Below are 25,008 nucleotides of genomic sequence, written 5' to 3'. Positions count from 1 at the left end.
TGGAGCTCGAACCCACGAACTGTGAGATCATGACCTGAGCTGAAGTTGGATGCTTAACTGACTGAGCCTCCCAGGCGCCCCAGTTCATTGATTTCTGCTTTTATTTCCTTCCTTATTGTTTCTTTGGGTTTGCTCTCTTCCATTATGTTCCAACTGTATGAGTTGAATGGTTATTTTATAAGGAATCTCTTTGTGTTGTTGTATTGTACCTGATAGCTTTTCTCAGAAGCATTTCTGGAAGAAGGATTTCCAGAGGAGTCATTGAGTCAAACTGCATGAATATTTTTAAGGTTTTAGACAGTTTTCCCCTTCTCCAAGAAGGTTGTGCCAGTAATATTTCTTTTGGAGAACATCTCTCTTCTTGTATTTCAGCAACTTGAGCTTTCTTCTTTAACCCATCTCCTATGTATCTGGTATATCATATGAAGTGAAAAAATTAAAATTTTCCCAAATAGATAACCAAACACAATTAACTCTTTCTATATTGAATTATGATGCAGTCTTGATTATTGTTTAATATTTTTTTCTTTAAATGTTTATTTTTGAGAGAGCAAGCACGTGCTGGCTGTGAGCGAGCTAGGGAGGGGCAGAGAGAGGGAGACACGGAATCCCAAGCAGGCTCCATGCTGTCAGCACAGAGCCCAGTGTGGGTCTTGACCTCACAAACCGTGAGATCATGACCTGAGCCTAAATCAGGAATCAGGCACTTAACCGACTGAGCCACCCAGGCGGCCCAGTCATTGCTAAATTCTTACATATACCTCAGATTGTTTGAAGGGTGGGCATGTCTTCTCTGTTTCATTGATTTCTCAATCAGTTCACATATCATTAACTGCACGGTTTTAATTAAAAATGCTTTATAAAATATTTGAGTATCTGATAAAGTTACTATTCATCCTTCTTCATTTCCACACTTAGCTATTCTTACTGCTTTATTCTTCTTGTATACATATTTGAAACTGTGCTACAAAAAAATCTCAACAGGATTTTCATTAGAATTACAGTAAGCCTAGAAATTAATTTGTAAATAATTAACATTCTTATAATATTGTACTTTTTCACCCAGGGATATGGTATTTTTTCTTTGTGCATTCAAGGTCCTTCTATTGTTTCCCTCAAAGTTTTCTGGCCTTCTTCATAATAGGTCCTGCAAAAATTTCTATTCAGAGTCTTTCTTTTTTTTCCTTTTATGATTGGGAAATTTTCCTATTGTATTTCCTGTAACTTGTAGCTAATTATTTCTGGTCTAAAGGTATTTATTTTGATTTGTGTATGTTATATTCCAACAGTTTATTGAATTCTCTTAATGTTCCATTAACTTATCTTTGATTTTTCCTGATTTTTGTGTTTAGACAATATCATCCACAGCTGATACTAATGGTTTCGTTCTGTTATTGTTTAGCTGGGCCTTTTAGAACAATGTAGTAGTTGAGAAAGAATGCTATTTTTAATTCTAACTTAAAAAAAATTAAGTTTATTTATTTTTAATGCTTATTTATTTTTGAGACAGAGAGAGACAGAGCATGAACGGGGGAGGGTCAGAGAGAGGGAGACACAGAATCTGAAATAGACTCCAGGCTCTAAGCTGTCAGCACAGAGCCCGACACGGGGCTCGAACTCACAGACGGCGAAATCATGACCTGAGCCAAAGTTGGCCGATTAACCGACTGAGCCACCCAGGTGCCCCTAAGTTTATTTATTTTCGACAGAGACAAAGTATGAGCATGAGCTGCGGAGGGGCAGAGAGAGAGAACGAGAGGGAGACACAGAATCCGAAGCAGGCTCCAGGCTCCAAGCTGTCAGCACAGAGCCTGATGCGGGGCTCGAACTCATGAACCATGAGATCATGACCTGGGCTGAAGTCAGACGCTTAACTGACTGAGCCACCCAGGTGACCCAATTTTTAATTCTAACTTTAATGGAAATCCCTCTATAGTTTTTACCATTACTGAAAAATTGAGTAAGTTTTGCTTTTTTTTTTTAAATCATGCTAATGAATCTAGCCCCCTTTACTAAATTATTAAAATTAGCAATAAATGTTGAATTCATTTTTAAAGCAACTATACGGATGATTGCAGTTTTCCCTTTTCAAGCTGTTGACATGATATTTTAAAGTAATAAATTTTGCAGTCTAGTTTATATGGATTCCTACATCAAACCTACTTTGACCATGGTATTTTCAAATACATACCTTGTTTCCAAGTTTTTTTCTTTTAGTTAATTTCTAAGTGAGATTCGTTGGTCTGTAGTTTTATTTTCCACTTAATCAGATTTCAGTATTGGCATTCTGTTAACTTTATAATAGGAATGGAAAACTTTTCATTTTCTGTAATGTTATGGAACTGTTTAAATAGTGTGCGAAATGTCAGCATCAAAGTTTGATATTCTTCACTTGTAAGTTTGTCTGGGCATGGGGTCTCTGGAAATAGATTCACTGAAAACTTCAGTATCTTTCAGTTATTTCAGGTTATATTTAGGTTTTCTGAAGTCAGTTCGAGTAATTTATACTTCTCTTTTCTCTCTGATTTTATTTTTAAGTAATCTCTATATCCAACATGGGGCTGAAACTCACACGCCTGAGATCAAGAGTCATGTTCTCTGCCTACTGAGCCAGCAAGGCGCCCTATATTTTTCCATTTCATTGAAATTTTCAAATGTATTAACATCCAGTTGTAGGTCATATAATGTTTTTGTTTTTAATTTTTTTAAAAAGATTTTTATTAAAAAAAATTTTTTTTAACATTTATTTATTATTGAGAGACAGAGGGAGACAGAGCATGAGCAGGGGAGGGGCAGAGAGAGGGGGAGACACGGAATCCGAAGCAGGCTTCAGGCTCCAAGCTGTCAGCACAGAGCCCGATGTGGGGCTCGAACTCATGAACCATGAGATCATGACCTGAGCCAAAGTTGGACACTTAACCAACTGAGCCACCCAGGTGCCCCATGTCATACAATGTTTTGAAACCTACATGTCTCATTTTTTTTTCCTGCTTTAGGGAATTTACAAAGGTTTGTCTATTCAGCGTATTTGCTTTTTCAAAACACAATCTCTTGGGTTTATTTATAAATTCTACCACTTTTTTCCTGTGACGATTATTCTGTAATGAACAGTAGGCTACCCTAGATCCTTTTGGCTTTACAGAGCCCAGGCTTAGCTGTTATGCTGTGCTCTCTGCCTGAAAAATTGGATATTAGGATTAGTTGGATATTAAACAGAATGGTGTTTTCCATAAATTGGCATTTCCATTTCACAGACATTTTATTTTTGTTTTTAAAAATCTTCAGTGGGGGGCGCCTGGGTGGCGCAGTCGGTTAAGCGTCCGACTTCAGCCAGGTCATGATCTCGCGGTCCCGGAGTTCGAGCCCCGCGTCAGGCTCTGGGCTGATGGCTCAGAGCCTGGAGCCTGTTTCCGATTCTGTGTCTCCCTCTCTCTGCCCCTCCCCCGTTCATGCTCTGTCTCTCCCTGTCCCCAAAAAAACGTTGAAAAAAAAAATTAAAAAAAAAAATCTTCAGTGGGCCGAGGTTAATGTTTCTCTAAATAAACTCCATGGCACCAGGAAGCCCTGATATTTAAGCAAACATGCAACAAATGATTTGAGTTGCCACGTCCAATTTCTTTGTTTATATACTAGTTGTTCTTAAAGTGGGATACAACTGTAGTTGAGCATTTTCACCTTTACCTGTTGTTTATTCCTAAACTCACCTGTGCTTATCACTTACCCCTAGTCTTTGTTTATGAGGAAAGGATATAGCAGCACGTTTAGAGATTCTTTGTCACGTTCATACAACACACTAACTACTCATGAGGGATGGGCTTTGTCATCAGGAGAAAAGGTATCCTCCCTGCTTTTTTGACTAGAGGAATTTGGTTGCAAGACGAACCGGCAACTCTGGAGGGCCCAGTTCTGGGAGGGGAAATGGGGGGGCTACCACTGGTCCTGTTTTCCAACAGGTGGCCTTGCCCTTATACTGTGGAAGGGGCCACTGGGGACCCTTTAGTCAACAGGTCTTTTGTGAAAGGACCCAAATGCATAGCCCCTGTGGGAGCCAAGAAGTGGACAGCCTATCTTCGTGGTTAGCATCAGTAGTGTGGTGTCACAGCTCAGGCTCCTAGTGATCTGTTTGGCAATGCTTCATGTTAGAGTTGACCCTCTTTCCCCTGTCACCTGTGGCCAAGGTCATAGGAAACATTTGAGTTCCGGCTTTCCTACTCGGAATCTAAGCTTCCTGGCCTATCCTCTCAGGCTTGTCTGGCCTTCTCCTCCGTTGTGGACCCTGGCCCTCAAAGGAGGGGAGTGTCGGCTTCCAGAGAGGCTACTTTCTGAACACCTGCAGTAAACTTACGGTGACTTGAGACAGGGCCTGGGCTGGAGGGCATTTGAAGGCAACCCTCAGTGTTGGACTCCACAGCTCCTCACTCGTCCAGCCGGGGCTCCCTGTTGTGTCAACACAAGAGAAATGCAGGAGCTTATGACTTCCTCTTTGCTGGAGTGTTCCATCTCAGTCCCGGGCTGCTTCCTCCTTTCTCAGAGCCCTAAGGATTTCCATGCAAATCGCGCCCCTGGTGGCCTGGCTTCTTTCAGGTGAGTAGCAGATGAGCAGCCCTATTAGATTTGAAGGCTGTTTATGTTATATATTGCTTTGCATCCTATTTACATATTTGATTTGCTTTTGCTTGGGCTATTTCCAAATCAAGTTTTCATTCCCTTAGTGGGAATTGGGAGAAGGGAGGAGAGGGCCTCCCATTTCTCAGGAGTTGTCCTGGAAAAACCAGCACTTTGTCATCCTTCTCTATATTTCATGTGAATGTTTGAGAGGTGCTTACCATTAAATTCTCTTATCTTGAGAAGCCCATCTTTTCTGTTCCCTTTCTCCACTCATTTACTTACTGCCACAGTCTGCTGTACCCAGCGGCTTCCTAGAGAAATAAAGAATCAGTAGGAGCTGATTGGAATTTTTCAAATGCATAGAAACAGCAGGACATGTTAAGCCATGATTGGGCGTGCTGGTCCCTGGCAGTGGCTGGTGTCAGACGAGGGTGTGTGTGTGTGTGTGTGTGTGTGTGTGTGTGTGTGTGTGTTTCCCCCTCTTCCTGATTATTGCCCTCTAATTACCCCCACCCTACCCCAGAAATGGTTTCCTATCATAATGTTGAGGGTGAAAAGGGTAGGTTAGTTAGTGCTTTTAAGTAAATGGTTTACCACCACAGCTCATTGGCATCGATTAAAATGCAAATCCTCTCACTCAGTAGGTAGAATGGGGCTTTGATGTATCCTTTTGTTGGGTGGTGGTTGGAGTGGGGAGAATCAACAGCTGATTTAGTAATGAGGGCTCATCAGCAGAAATTGCTTCATTTCTATGCTCTCAGGCAGTTTTGTGGAGCGAGCGTGGAATTTTGGGAAATAGAACCAGGGCACCTCGAAGAAAGAGTTGGCTCTGCCCGACAGTCAGGCCTGTGTGGTGTGGAGAGAAATGCTCAGGCAGGGAAGGCTTCTCTCCATTTGCAGGGCCCTTTTGCTTGAGTGTGTGTGAGGTATGATGAAATCTCTTGCCTCTAGTATGGGAATATGGGATCCCTACCTGGAGGGTCTCGTTGGAGAGGTTCTGAGGGCTGAAGCTCTTCAGGAAGGATTTCCCGCTACACGTTTTCAGCGGCCATTCTCTTCTCTCAACCAAGTTACATAGCAGCACATTGTCAACTAACTTAAGACTGTTTGGAGGCAGTGATTTCCAAAGGGGTTGCGAATGTATTTGTGTGTGTGTGTGTGTGTGTGTGTGTGTGTGTGTGTGTGTGTAGAAATCAGACGAGGGTGAATTGTAGAAATTCTCTAAACCTGAGAGAGGATTTTTGGTGGAGAGCTGTGCTGTCCAATACTGTAGCCATTAGCCATACAACACTCAAAATGTGACCGTTTCCAATTGAGATGTGCTGTAAGGATAACATGTACATTGGACTTTGAAGAATTAGTAAGAACAAGGAATGTAAAATGACTCATCCGTAATTGTTTAATACTGACTCCATGTTGAGATAAATAAAATATGCTAAAATTAATTTCATCTTTTTATATTTTGTATGACGGTGTCTCCTATAGTAATTTCAGTTGGTCTGTAGAAATTCTTCTATCTGTGTAGGATTCCTTTTTCCCACTAGAGGGAGCTCTGTTCCAGTTTCAAGAAGTCTGATGCTTTAGCCTGTAAAATTTCACTGCTTCTGCGTTGTACTCTTAAAAAAGAAGAAAAAAAAAAGCAGGTTTCTGCTTTGTTTCAATTCTGCACAATTCTGATGTTTCTGGAGGTTGCTCTTTGTATGTTAGTGAAGCCAGAACAGAAGAGGCCAGAGGCCTAGAGGTTTTCCACCCTTTTTATGTTAATGAATTTTAGGAGGTTCCTGTTACTTTTATTTCTTTGTTGGATTGCATAATGTTCTGTTTGTTTGTGGGCTCTTCCCTGGGACTTGAGTCTGTGCACAGTTCACACACACACACACACACACACACACACACACACACACACACACAACGTGATGTGTGTACAGCAGTAACAGAAAGGACCAGAGCCCTGTTGCAATCCCACATCTCCCCAGCACCTCTTGGACCACTCGGGATACAGTGTGAATGTGTCCTCGAGTTGTGCCCTGGGGCACCCTGGGCCAGTGCTTACCACCCCTCCTTTTTCTGTTGTTCCTAGAGGCAGTATTGCCTGTGGTTGGAGGCTCGGGCTGCTGTTTGCCTCTAGTGTGTGTGAATCTGCCCCTGGATCCTACTGTGAAACCAGCATCATTTTGTGATTCTTTTTTAATGACTGCACACTCACTTGGTTTTCCTGTAATCTTTCTGGGTAGTTCCTTTTTGGTTCTTCTGTGGCTTTTGTAGGGTGTTGGTCTGATGAGCATTGGTTTTCCCTGGTCTATGCACTCTGTGCCTTTTGGGGGCGATCTCAGCCATTCTGGTGGCTTCATCACCCTTATGCTGAGGACTCCTCAGTCTTCATCTCCAACTTAGGGTACTTGTGAGCTCCATTCATACCCATCGGGCTACCTACTGGACGTCGCACAGACACCTTAACATTCCTCACTTCCTTACATGGTATTCATCAGCACTGTTGTAATTTATCATTATTGGTTCGTCTCTCTTCCCTGGGGTACCATGAGCCCCAGGAGGGCAAAGGCCATGCCAGTCTTGTTTTGCTTCATTCCTGATATAAAATGTGGGCCTGGTTATTGTACACCGTTAAGAAATATTTGAATGAATATTTTGTTATACTTTTTGTTTTAAACCAACTGTATGCTTATACTTACTACCATTATATGATTCCATTTTATAATCTTGTTAGCATTATGTCCATATCATGGAGCTGTGATCATCATTTTGTGGTGTGATCTGTTTAAGATAATTTTTCACCAGCTATACAAGTGAGGCATTTTTGCTAATTCCTCCCTTGGTTCCTGGTGCTGGAAGCTTTCTCTCTTGATCACTCTCCATTTGTGACCTTTATTACAAGTTGAAGGGGGCATTTCTGTCAGCCCCACTACGTACGTAGTTCCAGGAACTTAGGTCACAGAAGGCTGGCACGGCAGGTCAAGGTGTGTGACCCGTTTCCATGCCTGTAGCTGAGACCACCGGCAGCTTTTCCAGGATAGCACACTTTCTCTTCATGCGTCTCCTATTTAACCAACCCAGTTTTATTTAGATCTGTGACTAATGAAACACTGTTTTTCTTGTCAGAACATGAAGAGGAACTGGACCGACAGTTTGACCTGGAGGCCGGCACTTTATTTGGAGGATTTAAGAAGGTACTTAGTGGGTAAATGATAAAGCTTCTCAATTTTCAAACCTCGTTTCAGTATTTTGCATCACTTTTGTATTTGGCCAGTGATGAGCTGTGTCTTTGTCTTTCTGAGAGCTTTGATAGATTTTTTAAATGATATAAAGACATTGCTTTTTTATTTTTATTTTTTTGCCGTGGGTGGTGTGCCAGATGTATTTGAAGTTCCGTCAGTGTTTGTGGGCTGGCTTGGGATATAAAAGGATGCATTCCAAGTTCCGAACACCCGACTTACAAATTGAACTTTTGGAAGACGATTCGTTTCCAAACTGGGCACTGCCTGTGCTGATAGTTTTCTACTGTGAGAGTTGCAGGTCTTGCTTAGAATTGTAGCAATTTATTCAATTTCCATTATGATTTTCTAGGGTAATCTGTCCCTTCTTTCCAGTTCTGGCTTTGTATGGAGCCACTCTATTAGATGGAAGGCCTATGTTTTTCTGGGACTGGGAAGAATGTCCTGCCTCGCATGGGGCACCATTCCTGGCTTTTTGTTCTACTCACCAGAAGTTCCCATGAAAAGTTGGATGTAAATTGAGTTTTCATTCACTGCATCCATTTGTAAATGTTTCTGATTTAAATAAGCCTTTTTAGGGACCCCTGAGTGGCTCAGTCCCCTAAGGGTCGGGCTCTTGATTTTAGCTCAGGTCAAGATCTGACAGTTGTGAGATAGAATCCCGTGTTGGGCTCCACGTGGAGCCAGCTTAAGATTCTCTATTTCCCCCTGCACATGCTCACTCATGTTCTGTTTCTCTCTCTGTCTCTCAAAGAAAAAAAAAAGCCCTTTTAGGATATTAGTAAGACTGTAAAGTGGATGGTGTCATGCTCACTTTAGAGATGAAGAAATCTGGGAAACTGCTGCCATGGTGGAATTTGAGATGTAGCAGGAGGTAGCCCTTGTGAGCTTTAAGATCCACTCTTCAGAAATATTCCCCTATTGGATCTTTTACAACAACAAAAAAATGGTGATCTCTCTTTTTTTATTTTTTTTCCCTTCCCTCTTAGAGTTACAATTCAGGCGTTTCAGACAATAGCGAATTGTGTTTGCCAGGGGCAAAAATAAACAAACCCATTGTAGACTAAGAGACTTTCAGCTCTTGAGAAGAGAAGTGATTGGGAGGCAGTGTGCGCAGCTGAACTGAAAGTCAGGCCCCAGCATGTTCTGGAGCTACCGCAGATTTCATTGTCAAGGGGCAGGCTCAGTCCTGCTGTGTGTGCCACTTCCAGACAAAGGGGCTTTGTCTTTGCTGACTTCCCAGCTCCTGTTGCCACTCCTTCAAGTCCAGCTGCTTGACTCCCTGCCAAGGCCACGGAGTCTGGGGGAGATGACCTTTGCTAAGGATTCTCCATGACAGACCACTCCCCCGCCCCCACCACCCATAACAGGGCTGGGGGAGGCGTGGGTGTCAACTTGCAGCACAACCCTGCCTTCCTGGAAAAGTGCACAAGGCACAGATGCATGCCCTTGGAGCTCCAAGGACTCCGTCTTTTTCCACTCTGAAAAATCTGTCCATCCCTCTGTTTATCTGACCGCCCATCCATTTATCTGGTGCTATTGAGCACTTCTTGTTGTCCTCATCTTTCTATGTCTCATCCCTTGCAAATGGGTTGGGTAGTTTGGAGTCTTAGAATTTAGAGGGAAGACAGAGAGTTCTGGTGGATAGTCAACGGATGAGGGAAATTGACACTATGTTCTTGGTGAAGATCATAAAACAGACCCAGAGGCCAAATGTAGCATTAGGGAGTGCACGGATATCTGCTGAAAGTCTTATCTCAGCTAATAGAGAGGCCAGATAGGTTCTGGACACTCCTTGCTGAACATTTCCTTTTGTTGAGGTTACAGGAGGTGGTAAGCAAATGCTACCCTGCTCCAAATTCTAATCAAAAGAAGCTATTTGGTGAGTGTAGGAATTGTGAACTTTAGACAAAAGCTTCAATGTTCTCTGACCAACCCATCCCTTAAATGTTAGGGTTGCTAAACTCAGTGCTACTGACATTTTAGACCACATAATTCTTTGTTGTGGGGGAGCTGTTCTGTACATTGCAGGGTGTTTCGCAGCCTCCCTGGACTGTACCAGCAACCACTGACCCAAGTCATGACCGTCAAAAATGTCTCCAGGCATTTACCAGAGTAACTGGTCTGCCGCAATAGTTAGCTCTCCCTGCACTGCCTTTGTCATTTCTGATTTGCCCTTTCTTTTGGTCATCCGGTTTCCTCTTCTGGATTGTGTCTCTCCCTTTCCCGGTCTGGTCCTTACTCCCTCTTCATATCCAAGCCCAGTTGTCTCCCTGTCACAGAAGCGTTGCCTGGACCTCTAAGTTGGGGCTTTCGTGCTCATCATTCCTGACACTTCACTGCCTCTCTCTTTATCTCCTTCCACACGTACTACTTTTAATGAGTGTGGTTCTGTGCCCATGTCTGAACTGAGTGTTGGGGACACAGTAGCAAACCAGACAGACAAGGATCCTGTCCCGTTGTCTCTTGGTGGGGACAGATGGACGGTAGGTAAATGGACAATTGTAACAGCCACAGATTGAGCTAAATGATATGAAGCAAATAGATGCCGTGATGTGATAGAATGCTTTGGATTGTATCTTGTGCCTTATGATGATAAATGTATTTGGACAGTTGTATCTTATATTATCCATCCTTCACTAGACTGTGAGTCCCACAACGTCAGGGCTGGGATTTAATCATTCTTGCCTCTTCAGTGCCTAGAATAGAAGAAGTGAGTGTTTTGTTGAATTTAACTGTGCCAGGTTGTGACACTGGAGTTAAATGCATCAGAACTAACTGCATCTGGATAGACATGTAGGTAAATGCTAAGTGCGCCCGTGTTTATAGTCAGGGTAGGGGGAGACCACTGCGGCCCAGGCGTTCAGAAACCGCTTTGGGGAGGAGGAAGTTCCCGCACTGCTGAGCTCCACAGAATGGTAGGATTTGGGATGGTCCTCAGTAGGGAGATGTTGTTCCAGAGGGGATCGCCATGACTGGAGAAGAGAAAGAGGCACTGGGGAGATGCTGGCTCAAGATGGAGCTTCCTTGGATAGTGAAGGGGGTCTGGGCTGGACCATGGTCCTCCAGTTTTTGCTGATTAACAGTTTGGAGGATTATAGCCCAATCAGGAATGCCTTTGGGCCTGGTATAAAGTCAGTCGCACTTGCTGAGACACCAGATGTGGTGGGAGAGCTTGTGTGGGTGCAGCCGTCGATGACTGCTCACGACCCATATGCTGAGACATTTGCATCCTTTGCAATATCTGCTCTCTGGGCCTAGAAGCGCCCTTCCCTGCAGGCTCCAGTGCTTCTTGGAGCAGTTGTGTGCTGGGAGCCCACGGGTGGCCAGGGATGGGTCCTGCCTGGTACCTTTCCAGTTCTGGCCGTTCTCTGTCTTGGTGTTTGACGGTCCCCTTGTCTTTGTCTTCGTGCTGGTTTTCTTGCTCGTGGTCCCAAGAGATAAAGGAAACTTTTTCATGCCCATGTTCCTTGCCTGATATAGGAAACTTGCTTCTGGACAGGGTCTGAATCAAACTGATGACAAGCGAAACTCTATGTCAGGTCATACTGTCGTGACTTTTTCCCCTTTTATCATTTCTGGTTCTGGTAGCGTAATGGAAAGAGTGCAGGTTTGGAGTTGGTTGGACTTGAGTTCACAATGCAGTTTACAGCATTTTGGAAAATGCTTTACCTCCTCTGAGCCTTAATTTTATTACACGGGAAGGGGAGGTTGTGGGGAAAGAGATGCTGGACAGAAAAGGCCCAGCATGTGTGTGCCTGGTGCAGAACGTATGCCCAGTACGTGTTGTTGTTGTTGTGCTTGTTATTTTTTACCTTCTGTGGAAAACCTCCTTGTTTCCGAGTTGAGATTTGCTGATTCCCCTTCTCTGGCAAGCAGGTAATGTTCTGCAGAGAAGCATTTAAATCCAGAAGCAGACTGTTGCTGGAGAGAGCACTCAAAAGCCTAATGCAACACGAAGGATTTTACATGTAATTGATTCCTCCTTCTTTCCTGAAGACACTCCTTCCTGTGGCAGGTTCTGAAACGGGGGCATCCTTGTAGGTAAGGAGTTCTTTCAGAAGAAGAGGCAGAGAGGGATTTTCGGTGCCTGTCAGAGGGTTAGGAAGAAAAGACACGATCAGAGAAGGGAAGCTTGTTCAGTTAAGTCTTGGTGAGGAGAAAAGAGGTACTATTCTGAAGTACAGACAGTTTTTAGCTACTGAAGTTTTTGCCTGTACAGATTTTCAGGTTCAGCTTAATTTTTAATTCCTCTGTATTTCAATACTTAAAAACACAACAAGCTCTGTTTTGATTCACTCAACAGATATTCAGGTTCAGCTTAATTTTTAATTCCTCTGTATTTCAATACTTAAAAACACAACAAGCTCTGTTTTGATTCACTCAACAGATATTCCTTGCGAGTCTACTGTGTAAGAGGTTTGCAGGGGATGTGCTGGGTGTGGGGAGGCCAGGACATTCCGGGCTCAGTGTGTCTCCTGACTGGGCTCTGGGTTTGGGGGAAAGGTGACGATGGGTGGCGAGGCGTGTGGTGCGACCCTCCGTGGGGCGTGCGGAAGCAGAAGGTGCATATGACCTAGACTCATGGCAGTTCCAGCGGGGGTGCTGGGAGCCAGTGGGGAAGGTGGGTGAAGGGCGTAGTGTGCATTTGGACCTGGATGAGAGAGCGAGAATCATTCAGCTTGGCTGGGAGGCTGGGTGTGGGGAGGAGGCGTAAGATACAGGCTGACCATGAAGGCCCCTGGGCGCCATGTGTGGAGTCCGGACTTTATTCAGAAGGCAGTGGACAGTCTCTGAAGGGATTCGGGTCTTCTGTGGCCTCTTCCAGGAACCTTGTGATTTTCCTGCTTTGCCCACCCTGCACCTTTACCTTACCTCCCCTCAGCCCCCGAGATTTGTGCATCTCTGGAGTTAATGTCCGAGATGGGTTATCTCCTAATGTTACTCAGAACCCATTCGTGGCCCCCCATTTCTGATGTGTGAAGTACAGACTCCGTAGCTGACATTCAGGCCTAATTGTCCACTGACCCTACCTGGTTACGGCACCTCAGATCCTCATGGTCACCCTTTGCTGCTACGTAACAGGATTGTCTGCCATTCCCTGAAGATGCCTTGATGTTTCCTACACATGATGCTTCCTGCGGGCTGGTGTGCACCTCCCCTCTGCTGGAGGAACAGCCCAGAGGGGGCCGTCCCCGACTCCTCTCCCCTTGCTCCCGCCTCCGGTTGGCATTTCGTTCTCTCTTCTGTGAGTTCCATTCCCAGGACTCCTTCCTGAACCGTTGTTATCTAACCGTCATCTGTTGTAGATGTAAGAGGATCTTTCGTCTCCACCTCTCCCTGCCTGAGAGTCCACTAGTGTTTGCTGGATTATGGTGAACCCGCCTGTCTTGTTGGGGGCTTACTGTGAAGGAACACTGGTCCCTCAGCAACATTGGCTTTGTTTCATGTGCGTAAATTCTGTCGGGTTTAGAGAGTTTAGGTTTTTTACCTCATTTTTGTTAGGCCATAGCCTCTCAAAGATGATGCCAGTGTCATTGTATATCTCTGCCTCCCTCCATCTGATGGGAACAGATTAATAAGCACTTGGGCTGTGCGTGAGAACTTTAAGCCTATCCTTATTAACAGAAAATTGGATTTTATGCAGCTTTGCCCCTTCACAGAGGGGCTGCTCAGCAGAGGCAGATTCTTGTGCACTCTGCCAGCCCCTCCAGGCAGAGAGAATGTGGGCTGAAGAATCTCCACATGGTGGGGCCAAGAAACCCACAGCCTGGTGATGGAAGGAAGGTTCACGAGCACACGTTGGGCTTGATTTCCCTCTTGTTAACATAAAGCACTCCTGCTTCCTACCTGTCAGTATACTCTTATCTAGCTTCATCCCAGCTGGATTTCCTTCTTGATGTGTGGCAGGGCGAAACTGAGGTGGTGGTGACACAGACTCTCTGCCTTGTGTCCAAATGGGATCTGCGCTGCAGATGGGTACACATCACATTTGCTCATTCACTCTGAGCCTACAGGCACCCTGCTCTGCCCTCCTCTCTCTCATATCCACTAGTTCATAGAAAATATTGTTTCATTATAAAGGCACTTGAAGAAGCCAGGGGAAATAAGGTGAAGTTAGAACCAAGAGTTTAGCTCTGCAAAACTAAGTGTGTGTGTGTGTGTGTGTGTGTGTGTGTGTGTGTGTGTGTGTGTGTGAGAGAGAGAGAGAGAGAGAGAGAGAGAGAGAGAGAGAGAGAGAGAGAAGGGGAAAGGGAGAGGGATGAGTAGAAACGGGGTGTTTCCCATGAATACTTAGACCTTGCAGTGGGGAAATAGGTTTTGAGTGAGAAATTTCTTGGCCACAAAGCAGTCAGTTTACATGTGACTGTTTACTTACCAACTGCTTTGGGGCCCAGGCTGCGAGAGGTGCCAGAAGCCGAGAAGTAAGAGGTGTGGTTTCTTTCCTTAAGTTGCTTACACCGTGTCTGAGAATGCCAGGCTGACAGATAGCTTTAACAGGGCTGCTGCTGTCTGTGTTTAACAAAGGGGAGAGGCCTCAAGCAAACTGAACAGATACCAGTAATATACAGCCAGGACAACTGGCCCTATTTGTGTGTCCTGCCTGAAAATTGACCCTAGCGTTACACTTAACACAATGTTTCCAGGCGGGTGAGTGTCTCTTGTTAGTATAGCCAAAAATTTCTGGGAGAATTTCTAGCCTTGGAATGGCCAGAGAAGGCTCCCTGGAGGAGGCAGATTTGAGCTGAGGCCCTCCCTGGAGGGCCATGCTTTGAACTGACCCAAATCTGCTTGGTGGTTCAACAAAAGTCAGATTCTTCGGTTTTACTCTTAGTAGCTTCCAGCAGGTGGAGGTGGGTAGCAGTTAAATATCTTCCTGTCCCACAACTTTGCTGCCAAGTAGTATGTTCTGGGAAAAGAGTCTGGATGTGAATTGTGCCATGTGTGCAACATTTATTAGTAGGCGGGTGCCAAACTTCCCATTAAACCTGTTCCTGAAAGCTCGAGAAGCCTCTGCTCTCTGACTTTAGGTTCTCCAACGAGCCCCTTGCAGGACGGATTCATCCGAGGCTGAGGCAGCCCTACTCTATGGTTGGGAGCAGACGCCCTGTTGAGTCTGATCAGGGGATAGTCTTAGGAAGTGAAGGGACATAGAACCAAAGGAGGGCTAGACTTAGGGCCATTTTCCCTGAAGCTCTGGGTGCTGGGCTTTTTTTTTTTTTTTTTGAGGGATGACTTTTATTTTTATATTTGAAGAGAGAATGATGATTTAATTCGCAGGGCATTTTAAATGATGGGTCAATAGTACTCCTCCAGGGACGCCCGGGTGGCTCAGTCAGTAAAGCATCTAACTCTTGACTTCGGGTCAGGTCATGATCTCTGGGTTTGTGAGCTTGAGCCTTGCATGGGGCTCTGTGCTGATGGTGCAGAACCTGCTTGGGATTCTGTCTCCCTCTCTCTTTGTGCCTCCCCTGCTCATGCCCCCCCCCCCCCCCCCCGGCCCCTCTGTGTGTGTGTTTTCAGGGCTGAACTCACTATCCAAGTACTCTGAAGAGGGGGCCACTGGCTGAGGGACTGTTGTGCCTCATCCTTATGAAGAGTATTAGAGCCTGAGAAAATCTCTAACCCACCATATATATTGAACACCACTTCTTTCACTTATAAATTATTTATTTCTAACATTGCTTATGGTAATAGACTCTCAGGTGCGGCTTTAGATAACGATATTGGATATTATTTGAATTGCAGCCATCTGGGACTGGATTTCCGATTAGAGCCCTTCACATGCCAACTCACTCCTTCTTTCCGTGTTCTAACGGCATTCAGAGGGAAGCAGCAGATCCTTCTAGCCTAGGCAGTGTGAACTGCGGCCTGGAGCTGAAACTCGGGCAGAGATGCGGGGAGGAAGGGAAATGCTTCCTTCTCTCAGTAGTTTCCTAGAAGTAGTGCCTGTCAGCATTCTTTAAAAGGTTATTGCCTTTTAAAATCATGACATCACAGTTGGTAAGTCTCTGTTAAAAGAAGTTAGAAGCAGCTGCAGGGTGAGAGTGAGATCGAGATCATGGGACTTGTGGGCGAAGATGTAAATAAAGGTGGGGGTGGGGGTTAGTTATTTCATCATTTGGCAAACCAGGTTTCATGAAAGCAAACCTCAGACCAAATTCTATCACACAGACATTTATTAGGCAAGCAGAAGAAATCAGTCCCAGAACCCTATGAAATCCTTTTGGAGCTTGTGCTACTGTGAAATTATATGGAGAGGGATTCCAAGCTATTTGTCACTAGAAGACCTTTCTAGTAAACTACTCACCCTTAATCATACAGTGAAATGCTTCTATCAGGTAATGTCCCTAATTAGAATCTTGCTATTTTAGAAGTCTGCTGAGTGTCACTCTGCTGACACTCAGCATAGTGGCTTTTAAAGTTAGCAAAAGGGAAGATTTCACACGTTCTGTAAGAACTTATTTTTTTCTCTCCCTCCTACAAGATTGGTCTTTTGTTACAACAACCAATACAGCCTTACACAAAGCAAGGCCTCAAAAAATTGTCCAAAGACTCAGAATTGTTTCTCTCCACGGAAATCTTTAGTAAAAGGCGAAAGATTTATTCGATCTGAAGAGAAACCAGAGTATGCCTTTGGGTTGTCAATCTTACTAGTCCACCAACCACAACGCCTAGTTCACTGATGGTGACTCTTTATCCATCAGTACTACTCTCTACCCAAAGTTTGTACAAGAAATTCTGTAAGTATGCTTCTCATAGTTAGAAATATTGAGTTGGAAGAAATATTCTTTTAAATTTGAAAAGACTGTACTCTATGAAGGGTACTATGGGAATGCAAATGAGAAGCCTGAGTCATCCACTTTGAGAGTGTTCAACTAACTTTGTAGTCACTGCCGCTCCTGGAGCCACCATTAGGGGGCGAAGCAGAAATCTGTCTGTATGCCTTGTCCTGGTTCAACCACAGAAACTACAGTTTTAGCCCTTTTGTATATTGGGACTTTGAGTATGGTTCCATTCCTTTCCTTTTCTATCCCCTAACCACCAACACAAGCAAGATACAGAACCACAAGATACAGAACCCTCTTGCTGCTTCTTTCTAATCACACCCATCCTGTTCTCCCTGTCCCTAACCCATGGAACCAGTTACATTTTCCATCTCATAATTTTGTCATTTTGAGAATGTTATACAAATGGAATCATATAGTATGTAACCTTTTGAGACTTTTTTTTTTTCTTCCACACTCTAACATAACGTCCTTGAGATCCATCAAGTTATGTGTATCAGTAGTTCATTGCTTTTCACTGCAGGGTGTTAGTCCATGATGCAGATGGACCACACACTGTTGAACCATTCCATTGTTGAAAGGCATTTTGGCTGTTTCCAGTTTGGGGCTATTATGAATACATCTAATGTGAGTATTTGTGTACAGGTTTTTGTGTGGACATAAGTTTTAATTTCTCAGGCATAAATATCTAGGGGCTTGATTGCTGGATTGTACGATACAGGTATGTTTACTTTTGTAGAGAGCAGCCCAAACTATTTTTCAGAATGGCTCTACCATTTTACACTCCCACTAGTAATACATGAGATACTTAGTTTTTCTGCATACTTGCCAGCATCTGGTATTATTAAGACCCTAAATATTAGTTGTTGTGATAGCCGTGCAGTGATATCTCATGGTTTAATCTGCATTTCCCTAACAGTGATGTTGTACATCTTTTCATGTGCTTGTCATTTGTATATTCTCTTTGGTGAAATACTGTTCATGTGTTTTGCCAATTTCCACCTGGATTGTTTATTTTATTTTTACTGTTGAGTTTAGAGAGTTCATTATATACTCTAGATACTAGTCCTTTGTCAGATTGGTGGTTTGTGAATATTTTTTTGGTCAGTAGCTTGACTTTTCATCCTCTTAGGGTCTTTCACAGAAGTCCAGTTTAGTAATTTTTTTTTCTCTTGTGGGTTGTGCTTTCGGTGTCATTTCTAAGAACTCTTGGCCTAGTTGTATGGCTCATAGATTTTTAATTTTTTCCCAGATGTCTCATAATTTTGCATTTTACATTTAAATACATGATCCATTTTTAGTTAAATTTTTTTAATATTCTTAAGTAATATCTTCACCCAACGTGGGACTCAAACTTACAACACTGAGATCAAGAGTCCTATGTTCTACTGACTGAGCCAGCCAGGCACCCCAAATTAATTTTTATCTTTGCCTAGGTAGAGGCTCATTTATTATTATTATGTTTTTTGCTTATGGATGTCTAGTTACTACAGCACCATTAATTGAAAAGACTATTCTTCATTTCATTGAATTGTTTCTATACCTTTGTCAAAAATCAATTTGCCAGGGGTGCCTGGGTGGCTTGGTTGCTTGAGTGCCTGACTTCCGCTAAGGTCATGATCTCACAGTTCATGGATTCAAGCCCCGCATCAGGCTGTGCTAACAGCTCAGATCCTGGAGCCTGCTTCAGATTCTGTGTCTCCCTTTTTATCTGCCCCTCCCCTGCTCGCACTCTGTCTCTCAACAATAAATAAATTAAAACAAATCAATTGGCCAGACTAGTATGGCTGTATTTCTGGGTTCTCACTTCTGTTCCATTGATCTGTGTGTCTGTCTTTCCACTGATGCCACATTCTCTAAGATTACTGGTAAGTCTTGAAATCAGGTAATATAATCTTTCTAATTTTATTCTCTTTCAAGATTGTTTTAGCTCATTTAGTTCCTTTGCCTTCCCATATACATTTTAGAATAAGCTTTTCTGTGTCTACAAAACATTTTGCTAGGATTTCAGTAGGAATTTTGTTAAAATGTTAGATCAATTTTGGGAACACTTATGCCTTTACTACGTTGACTCTTCGAGCCCTTGAGGGTAGCGTATTATTCTATATACCTCTTCTGATTTATTTGTGTTTGTAGTTTTTAGCATACAAATTTTATACATGTTTTGTTAGATTTATACCTATAATTTATACCTATAAAATTCCTTTTTTTTAACACTTAAAATTGTTTTTAATTTTATTTTGAATTTAAACTCTACATTTGGGGTTTGAACTCAAAATCCCAAGATCAAGAGTTGCATGTTCTTTTTTTTTTTTTTTAATATGAAATTTATTGTCAAATTGGTTTCCATACAACATCTAGTGCTCATCCCAACAGGTGCCCTCCTCAATGCTTATCACCCACCCTCCCCTCCCTCATGAGTTGCATGTTCTACCAACTGAGCCAGTGAGACACCCCTAAGTGTTTAAATTTTGAGCAATTATAAATGGTCTTATAGTTTTAATTTCAATTTCTATGTTAATTGCTAGTATATAGAAGTATAATTCACTTTTATATTTTGATCTTATATCCTATGACTTTTCTGAACTCATTTATTATAGGAGGTGTTTTTGTTTTCTCCCTTTTTGGATTTGTCAAGGTTTTCTACTTGGACAACCAAATGAGGATAATTTTATTTCTTAATTTTCAATCTGTATACCTTTTATTTTCTTATTGTACTGGCTAGGACTCCCAGTATTATGTTTAGTAAGAGTGATGAGAGTCTACATCCTTGTCTTTTTCTTATTCTTAACCATTCAGGCTTCACCAATAAGTTTGGTGTTTCTGTATATTTTTTGTAGATATTCTTTATCAAGTTGAAGTTCCTCTCTATTCCTAGTTTTCTGAGAATTTTTATGAAAGAGCATTGAATTTTGTCAGATATGTTTTTTGCGTCAGTTGATATGATCATGGGATATTTTTTCTTCAGAATATGTTAATATGGTGGGTTACTTTGATTGATTTTTCGATATTAAATCAGCCTTCTATCCCTGGATAAACCCACTTGGTTGTAGTGTATAATTTTTTTATACATTGCTGGAGTTCATTGGTTAATGTTCTGTTTAGAATTTTTGTGTCTATATTCATGAGGGATATTGGACTGTAGTTTCTCTCTTTTGGTACTGTTGGATTTTGAGCAATTATATATAGTCTTGTATTTTTAACTTCAGATTTCATGTGTTTATTGTGAGTCTTGCAAAATGTGTTAGTGTTTCCCTCTTAAAAAGAACATCTTTAGATGTCTGATAGAATTCTTCAGTGAAACCACTTGGGACTAGAAATTTCTTTTTAGGGAGTTTTTAAATTATGAATTTAATTTTTTTGGTAGTTGAAATGATATATTTTGTATTGGGTGAGTTTTGGTAGTTCGTGCTTTTCAAGGAATTATTCTATTTTATCTAAGTTGTCAAATGTATATGGAGTTGTTCATAATATCCCTTATTAGCCTCAGTTTCTGTGGAGCTTGGTGATATCCTGTTTCATTCCTGATATCTGTAATTTAGGCTGTCTTCTCTTATTCTTTCTCCATTTGCTAGAGATTTGTGAACTTGATTTTTACAAGGAACTAGCTTTTCATTCCGTTGATTTTTCTGTTTCCTTGATTTCTGCTCTTATCTATGGTTCCTTCTTCCTGCTTACTCTGAGTTTATTTTGCTCATTTGTTAGTTTCTTGAGGTGGTAGCTTAGAGTTTTGAGACTTTTACTCTTTTTTTTTTTTAATTTTTTAACATTTATTTATTATTGAGAGAGGCCAAGCATGGGGCAGGGGGGAGGGCTATTTAGAATGGGTTATTTAGAAGTATGTTGCTTAATTTCTAGGTGTTTGGAGATTTTCCTGTTATCTTTCTGGTACTGCTTTCTGGTTTGATTCCATTGTGGTCAGAAAATACACTGCGTATGATGAAATTCTTTTAAATTTGTTGATTTGTGTTATGGCCCAGGATATAGTCTATTTTAGTGAATGTTCCATGGATCTTTAAAAAGAATGTGTGTTCTGATGCTGTTGGATGGAATGTTCTATAAATGTGGATTAGATCCTGTTGGTTGGTGGTAAGTTTTCCTGTATCTTTGGTTTTTCTGTCCAGCAGTTTTATCAACTGTTGAGAGAGAGGGGTGTTGAAGTCTTCAGCTGTAATGGTGGATTTGTCTTTCCTTTTCTGTCATTTCTTCATGGATTTGACAGCTTTGTTATTTGGTGCAGACACATTTAGGGTTGTCATGTCTTCTTGTCGGATTTACCCTTTTATCATTATTGAATGATCCTTTTGAGCCTGGTGATTTTCTTTTACCAAAGTCGTCTTGATCTGATATTAATATAGTGACTGCTGCTTTCTTTTGTATGGTGTATCCTTTTCTATCCTTTACTTTCAGCCTACCTGTATTTGAAATGAATTTTTATAATTTATTTTTCAGTTTATTTTGAGAGAGACCACGAGCTGGGGGGAGGGGCAGAGAGAGAGAGGGAAGGAGGGAGAAAGGGAGAGAGAATCCCAAGCAGGCTCTGCAGGGTCAGTGCAGAGCCGGATGTGGGGCTCAAACCCAAGAGAGTATGAGACACAACCTGAGAGGAAATCAGGAGGTGGATGCTCAACCAACTGAGCCACCCAGGTGACCCTAATGTGAATTTTTATAGACAGCATAGATTTGGATCATTTCCTAAAAATTCATTCTGCCATTTTCTTTTCATTTAAAAAAAAATGTTTAACGTTTATTCATTTTTTCAGAGGCAGAGAGAGACAGTATGGGGGGAGGGGCAGAGAGAGGGAGACACAGAATCAGAAGCAGGCTCAGAGCCCGTTGCGGGACTCGAACTCAAGACTGTGAGATCATGACCTGAGCCAAAGTTGGACGCTCAACAGACTGAGCCACCCAGGTGCCCCTGCATTTTCTTTTAATTGGTGTATTTAATTTGATTTGGGTTCATTCAGCATCTGTAGGTTTATGCCTTTTATCAAATTTGTGTGGTTTGTAGCCATTATTTTAATTTTTTTTTCAGCCTTACATTTTTTTCCTTTCCTTCCAGGATTGCAGTGACATGAAAGTTATATCTTTTATAATTGTACCACAGGACTCTGAGGTTCTGTTTATTTTCTAAGCCTATTCTGTTTCTCAGATTGTATAATTTCTATTGACCTATCTTTAGGTTCAGTGATTCTTTTCCTATGTCATCTGCTCTATGAAGCCCATCTGTGGGTTATATTATTTTGTTTACGTCATTCCTCAAATCCTGAGTTTCCTAGCCAGGCTGCTTTCTTCTTTTCATCTTTCAGAGTCGTCTTATGTTTGTTTTATAGTTATATCCAGAGTTTTTAGCTATCCTTAATGGGAGGGTTAGGGAGACAGGAGTTTATTATACAAGGGTGTGATACTAGATACATGTGAACGTCACATGGAAGAAGTACATAGGCGGGATCTGTGGAAGGGGTGTGGGGCTTCCATGCCCTTTCCAGGAGTGCCCTCTCCCAGCACCTCCGTGCATTCACCAACCCAGAGGCTCTGTGAACCCTGGTACTTGTGGAACTTTGATGGAGGCTTCCTCACCTAAGCATGAACATTCATTTGACTTCCAGCCTGCCTCCCCTCTCTGGAGAGGGGGTGGGGCTGAAAATTCCAAGCTTCTAATCATGGCTTAGTCTTTCTGGTGAGCAGCCCTCATCTGGGAGGCCACCAAGAGTCACCTTGTTACAACAAAAGGTGTTCCTCCCAACCAGAACATTCCAAGGGAATTAGGAGCTCTGTGTCAGGAACTAGGGTCAAAGACCAAGTATTAGAACAAAAAATGTTCCTATGCTCTTCTTACAAGAAATTACAAGGGTTTTAGGAGCTCTGTGCCAGGCACTGGGAGCAGAGACCAGTATACGTAATATCTCTTTCACAGGGAGGTGTCTCTTTGAGAGCTTGGGCAGCTAATGGGCAAAGGGGACAGATAGAAAAGGTGTGTGGGAGAACCCTTCATACATTCTGCCACTTCCCTGGTCTTTCATGCAGTGTGTAAAATTCAAGGAAAAAAATGGTATCTGGGATGATGAAGACTTGCCCTCCTGTACCCCCTGGAGAGATGACAAAAATGCCAGTTTTTCTTTTTTATCACTCATATCTTTCTTTTAAAAAATGTTTTAATGTTTATTTTTGAGAGAGAGATAGAGACAGGGACAGAGCACAAGTGGGGAGGGGCAGAGAGAGAGAGAGGGAGACATAGAATCTGAAGCAGGCTCCGGGCTCTGAGCTGTCCGCACCGAGCCCAGTGAGGGGCTCAAACCCATGAAATGCGAGATCATGACCTGAGCCGAAGTTGGATGCTTCACTGACTGAGCCATCCAGGTGCCTCTATCCCTCATATCTTTCTTAATTGGCCTTCTTCCCTGAAGACTTGACATTTGGGGATTCCACCTGGAGTTCTAGTTTGCTAGTTTTTGCCCACTGCAGGGATGTTGTGTATTAACTAGTTTTCTTGTATGTATGCACACTTCCTAAGCAGAAAGCAAATTCTCCGAGTGGGAGGTCCATGTTAGGGGCCAAGGCCCTCAAAGGTTGGCGGACCATTTTTTTCTTCTATGTTACTGTGACTCCTTTTGTATTTTTGGTATTCAGGAGAAGAGATGCTAATAGAATGCATGATTTATTAGAGTTTGTAGCTGGGAAATCATATGTTAATAATTGGCTGTCCAGCCATCCTGTTCTATTACTTTTTTGTCATGATCCCTAACTTATTTATCAGCCTTATTACTCATTTACAACTCATTTCTCCATATACTTGGTAGAAAATGTAGTGTTTTTCCAGTTTGAGAGGTGTGGAGAAAGGAATATAATTTTTATAAAGCCTTGACTTCATACTAGAATGTACTATTTGTTTTTAAAAATTTGATTCTTTTTGTTAGCTCCAGGAAGAAAAGGAGAAATATAGAGTAGACAAGGCAGAGACAGAGTCTTTACATGTTTGATCAAGTATATGCATAAGTCCTGAATACTCTGGAACAACTTCTAGGAAGTAGGTAGGTAGAGGGGTAGTCAGAGAATGTTACTGAGTTTAGGTTGTTAGTTGGGTTGAAGAGATTCGAAGAATTTAAGTGTTCTTGATTTAGTTAAGTCATCTTGAGAGGCTTTTTCTTCTGCAGAACATCCGTCTGCCCCCATTATGCCCTGGATGGATTGTGAGGCTTAGATCATGAAGGCCAGTTAAGAGACTGGGAATGACACACAGTAGAACCATTGTAGTTTACGCCAACCCTGTCGATGGATCCCTATCCTGTGAGTATCTTCTTTACCTGTGGAGGCCGGTAAAGACATTTAAGCAGAGACTTTATTATTTACAGAATAAAAAATTTGGTAGGGAAAACATTTTATCTTTGAGGAAATGTTGGTTGGGGGAAGAGTGTCTCTGGAAATTGTGGGCAGTAAAATAATTTTGTTCAAATTATTTTAGAAATAGCAAAGCATCTGTTGAAAGATAAAACTATTCCAATAATTGCTAAATGAATCATTAGCCTGAGTTCATTCAGAGAGCAGTGCTTCTTCTGTGCGGAGTTCCTACATATTAGTCCTTTTTTTTTTTTTTTTTTTTTTTTTTCTTTTTCTTTCTCCTTTGGAAATTTATAGGCCATTAAGGTGAGCTTGTTGCTTTTGAACGTGCAGGGAAACGTTTCTGGATTCAGGTATCTTATAAAGGTTTTCCCTGTTCAGAGGTGACTTGCTCAGTGTGATTAGGAATTGGGTCTTGAGGTAAATAAGATGAACATAATGCTATGTAGGAAATAGATACACAAAAGTGTCTAATGTTTCTGTTATATTTCTTTTTTTTGGTGAAATGCTGGATATGAGGGTAAGGAAAATAGTAATATACAGTATATTCAGCTCTCTGTTGTTTTCTCTGAGAAAAAGAGAGTTATGGTAATGAAAAATACAGATTGGTAAGTAAGGTAGATCATTTTCTATTTGGTTTTGAAATATATAAACAGATGCACTTGTGAATGTGCAACACTCATTGCCTTCATTATCCAGTTCTAGAACCCCTTGGACCGGCTAGGCTGGTGTTTTGCTCCATTTCATTTTCCTGCAATAAATAGACTTATTTTGGAATAGTTTTCTTTAAAGTGAATATTCTCTGCAAATTGGTGCAGCCGCTCTGGAAAACAGTGTGGAGGTTCCTCAAAAAATTAAAAACCGATCTACCCTATGACCCAGCAATAGCACTGCTAGGAATTTACCCCAGGGATACAGGAGTGCTGATGCATAGGGGCACTTGTACCCCAATGTTTATAGCAGCACTTTCAACAATAGCCAAATTACGGAAAGAGCCTAAGTGTCCATCAACTGATAAATGGATAAAGAAATTATGGTTTATA

The 25,008-nt window shown here is 42.2% G+C and overlaps 1 protein-coding gene and 1 non-coding gene across 19 annotated transcripts in view; one reads left to right on the top strand and one right to left on the bottom strand.

The window, feature by feature from the left end:
• Window positions 1–25,008, top strand: part of HHAT (hedgehog acyltransferase) — a 318,442-nt gene that overhangs the window by 33,229 nt on the left and 260,205 nt on the right. For 11 of the 18 annotated variants that reach the window (XM_023247996.2, XM_045049167.1, XM_045049166.1 and 8 more), the window contains one exon: window positions 7,726–7,793. The exons of 5 other annotated variants lie outside the window; for them this stretch is intronic. In XM_023247996.2, the coding sequence (XP_023103764.2) occupies window positions 7,726–7,793 (68 nt within the window). Of the gene's footprint in view, window positions 1–4,462; window positions 4,585–7,725; window positions 7,794–12,923; window positions 13,087–25,008 lie in introns of those variants that run through there. 2 more of the 18 variants (XM_045049159.1, XM_045049160.1) reach the window with 2 other exon arrangements.
• LOC111558475 lies at window positions 16,355–16,471 on the bottom strand. The gene has a single exon (XR_002739376.2). It is a non-coding gene; the product is annotated as a U5 spliceosomal RNA (small nuclear RNA).

The sequence above is a fragment of the Felis catus genome, chromosome F1 (genome assembly GCF_018350175.1).
Source record: "Felis catus isolate Fca126 chromosome F1, F.catus_Fca126_mat1.0, whole genome shotgun sequence".
In the NCBI taxonomy this organism is placed as follows: domain Eukaryota; kingdom Metazoa; phylum Chordata; class Mammalia; order Carnivora; family Felidae; genus Felis; species Felis catus.
Note: the sequence above shows the minus strand (reverse complement) of the source record. Positions and strands in the feature narration are given on the sequence as shown.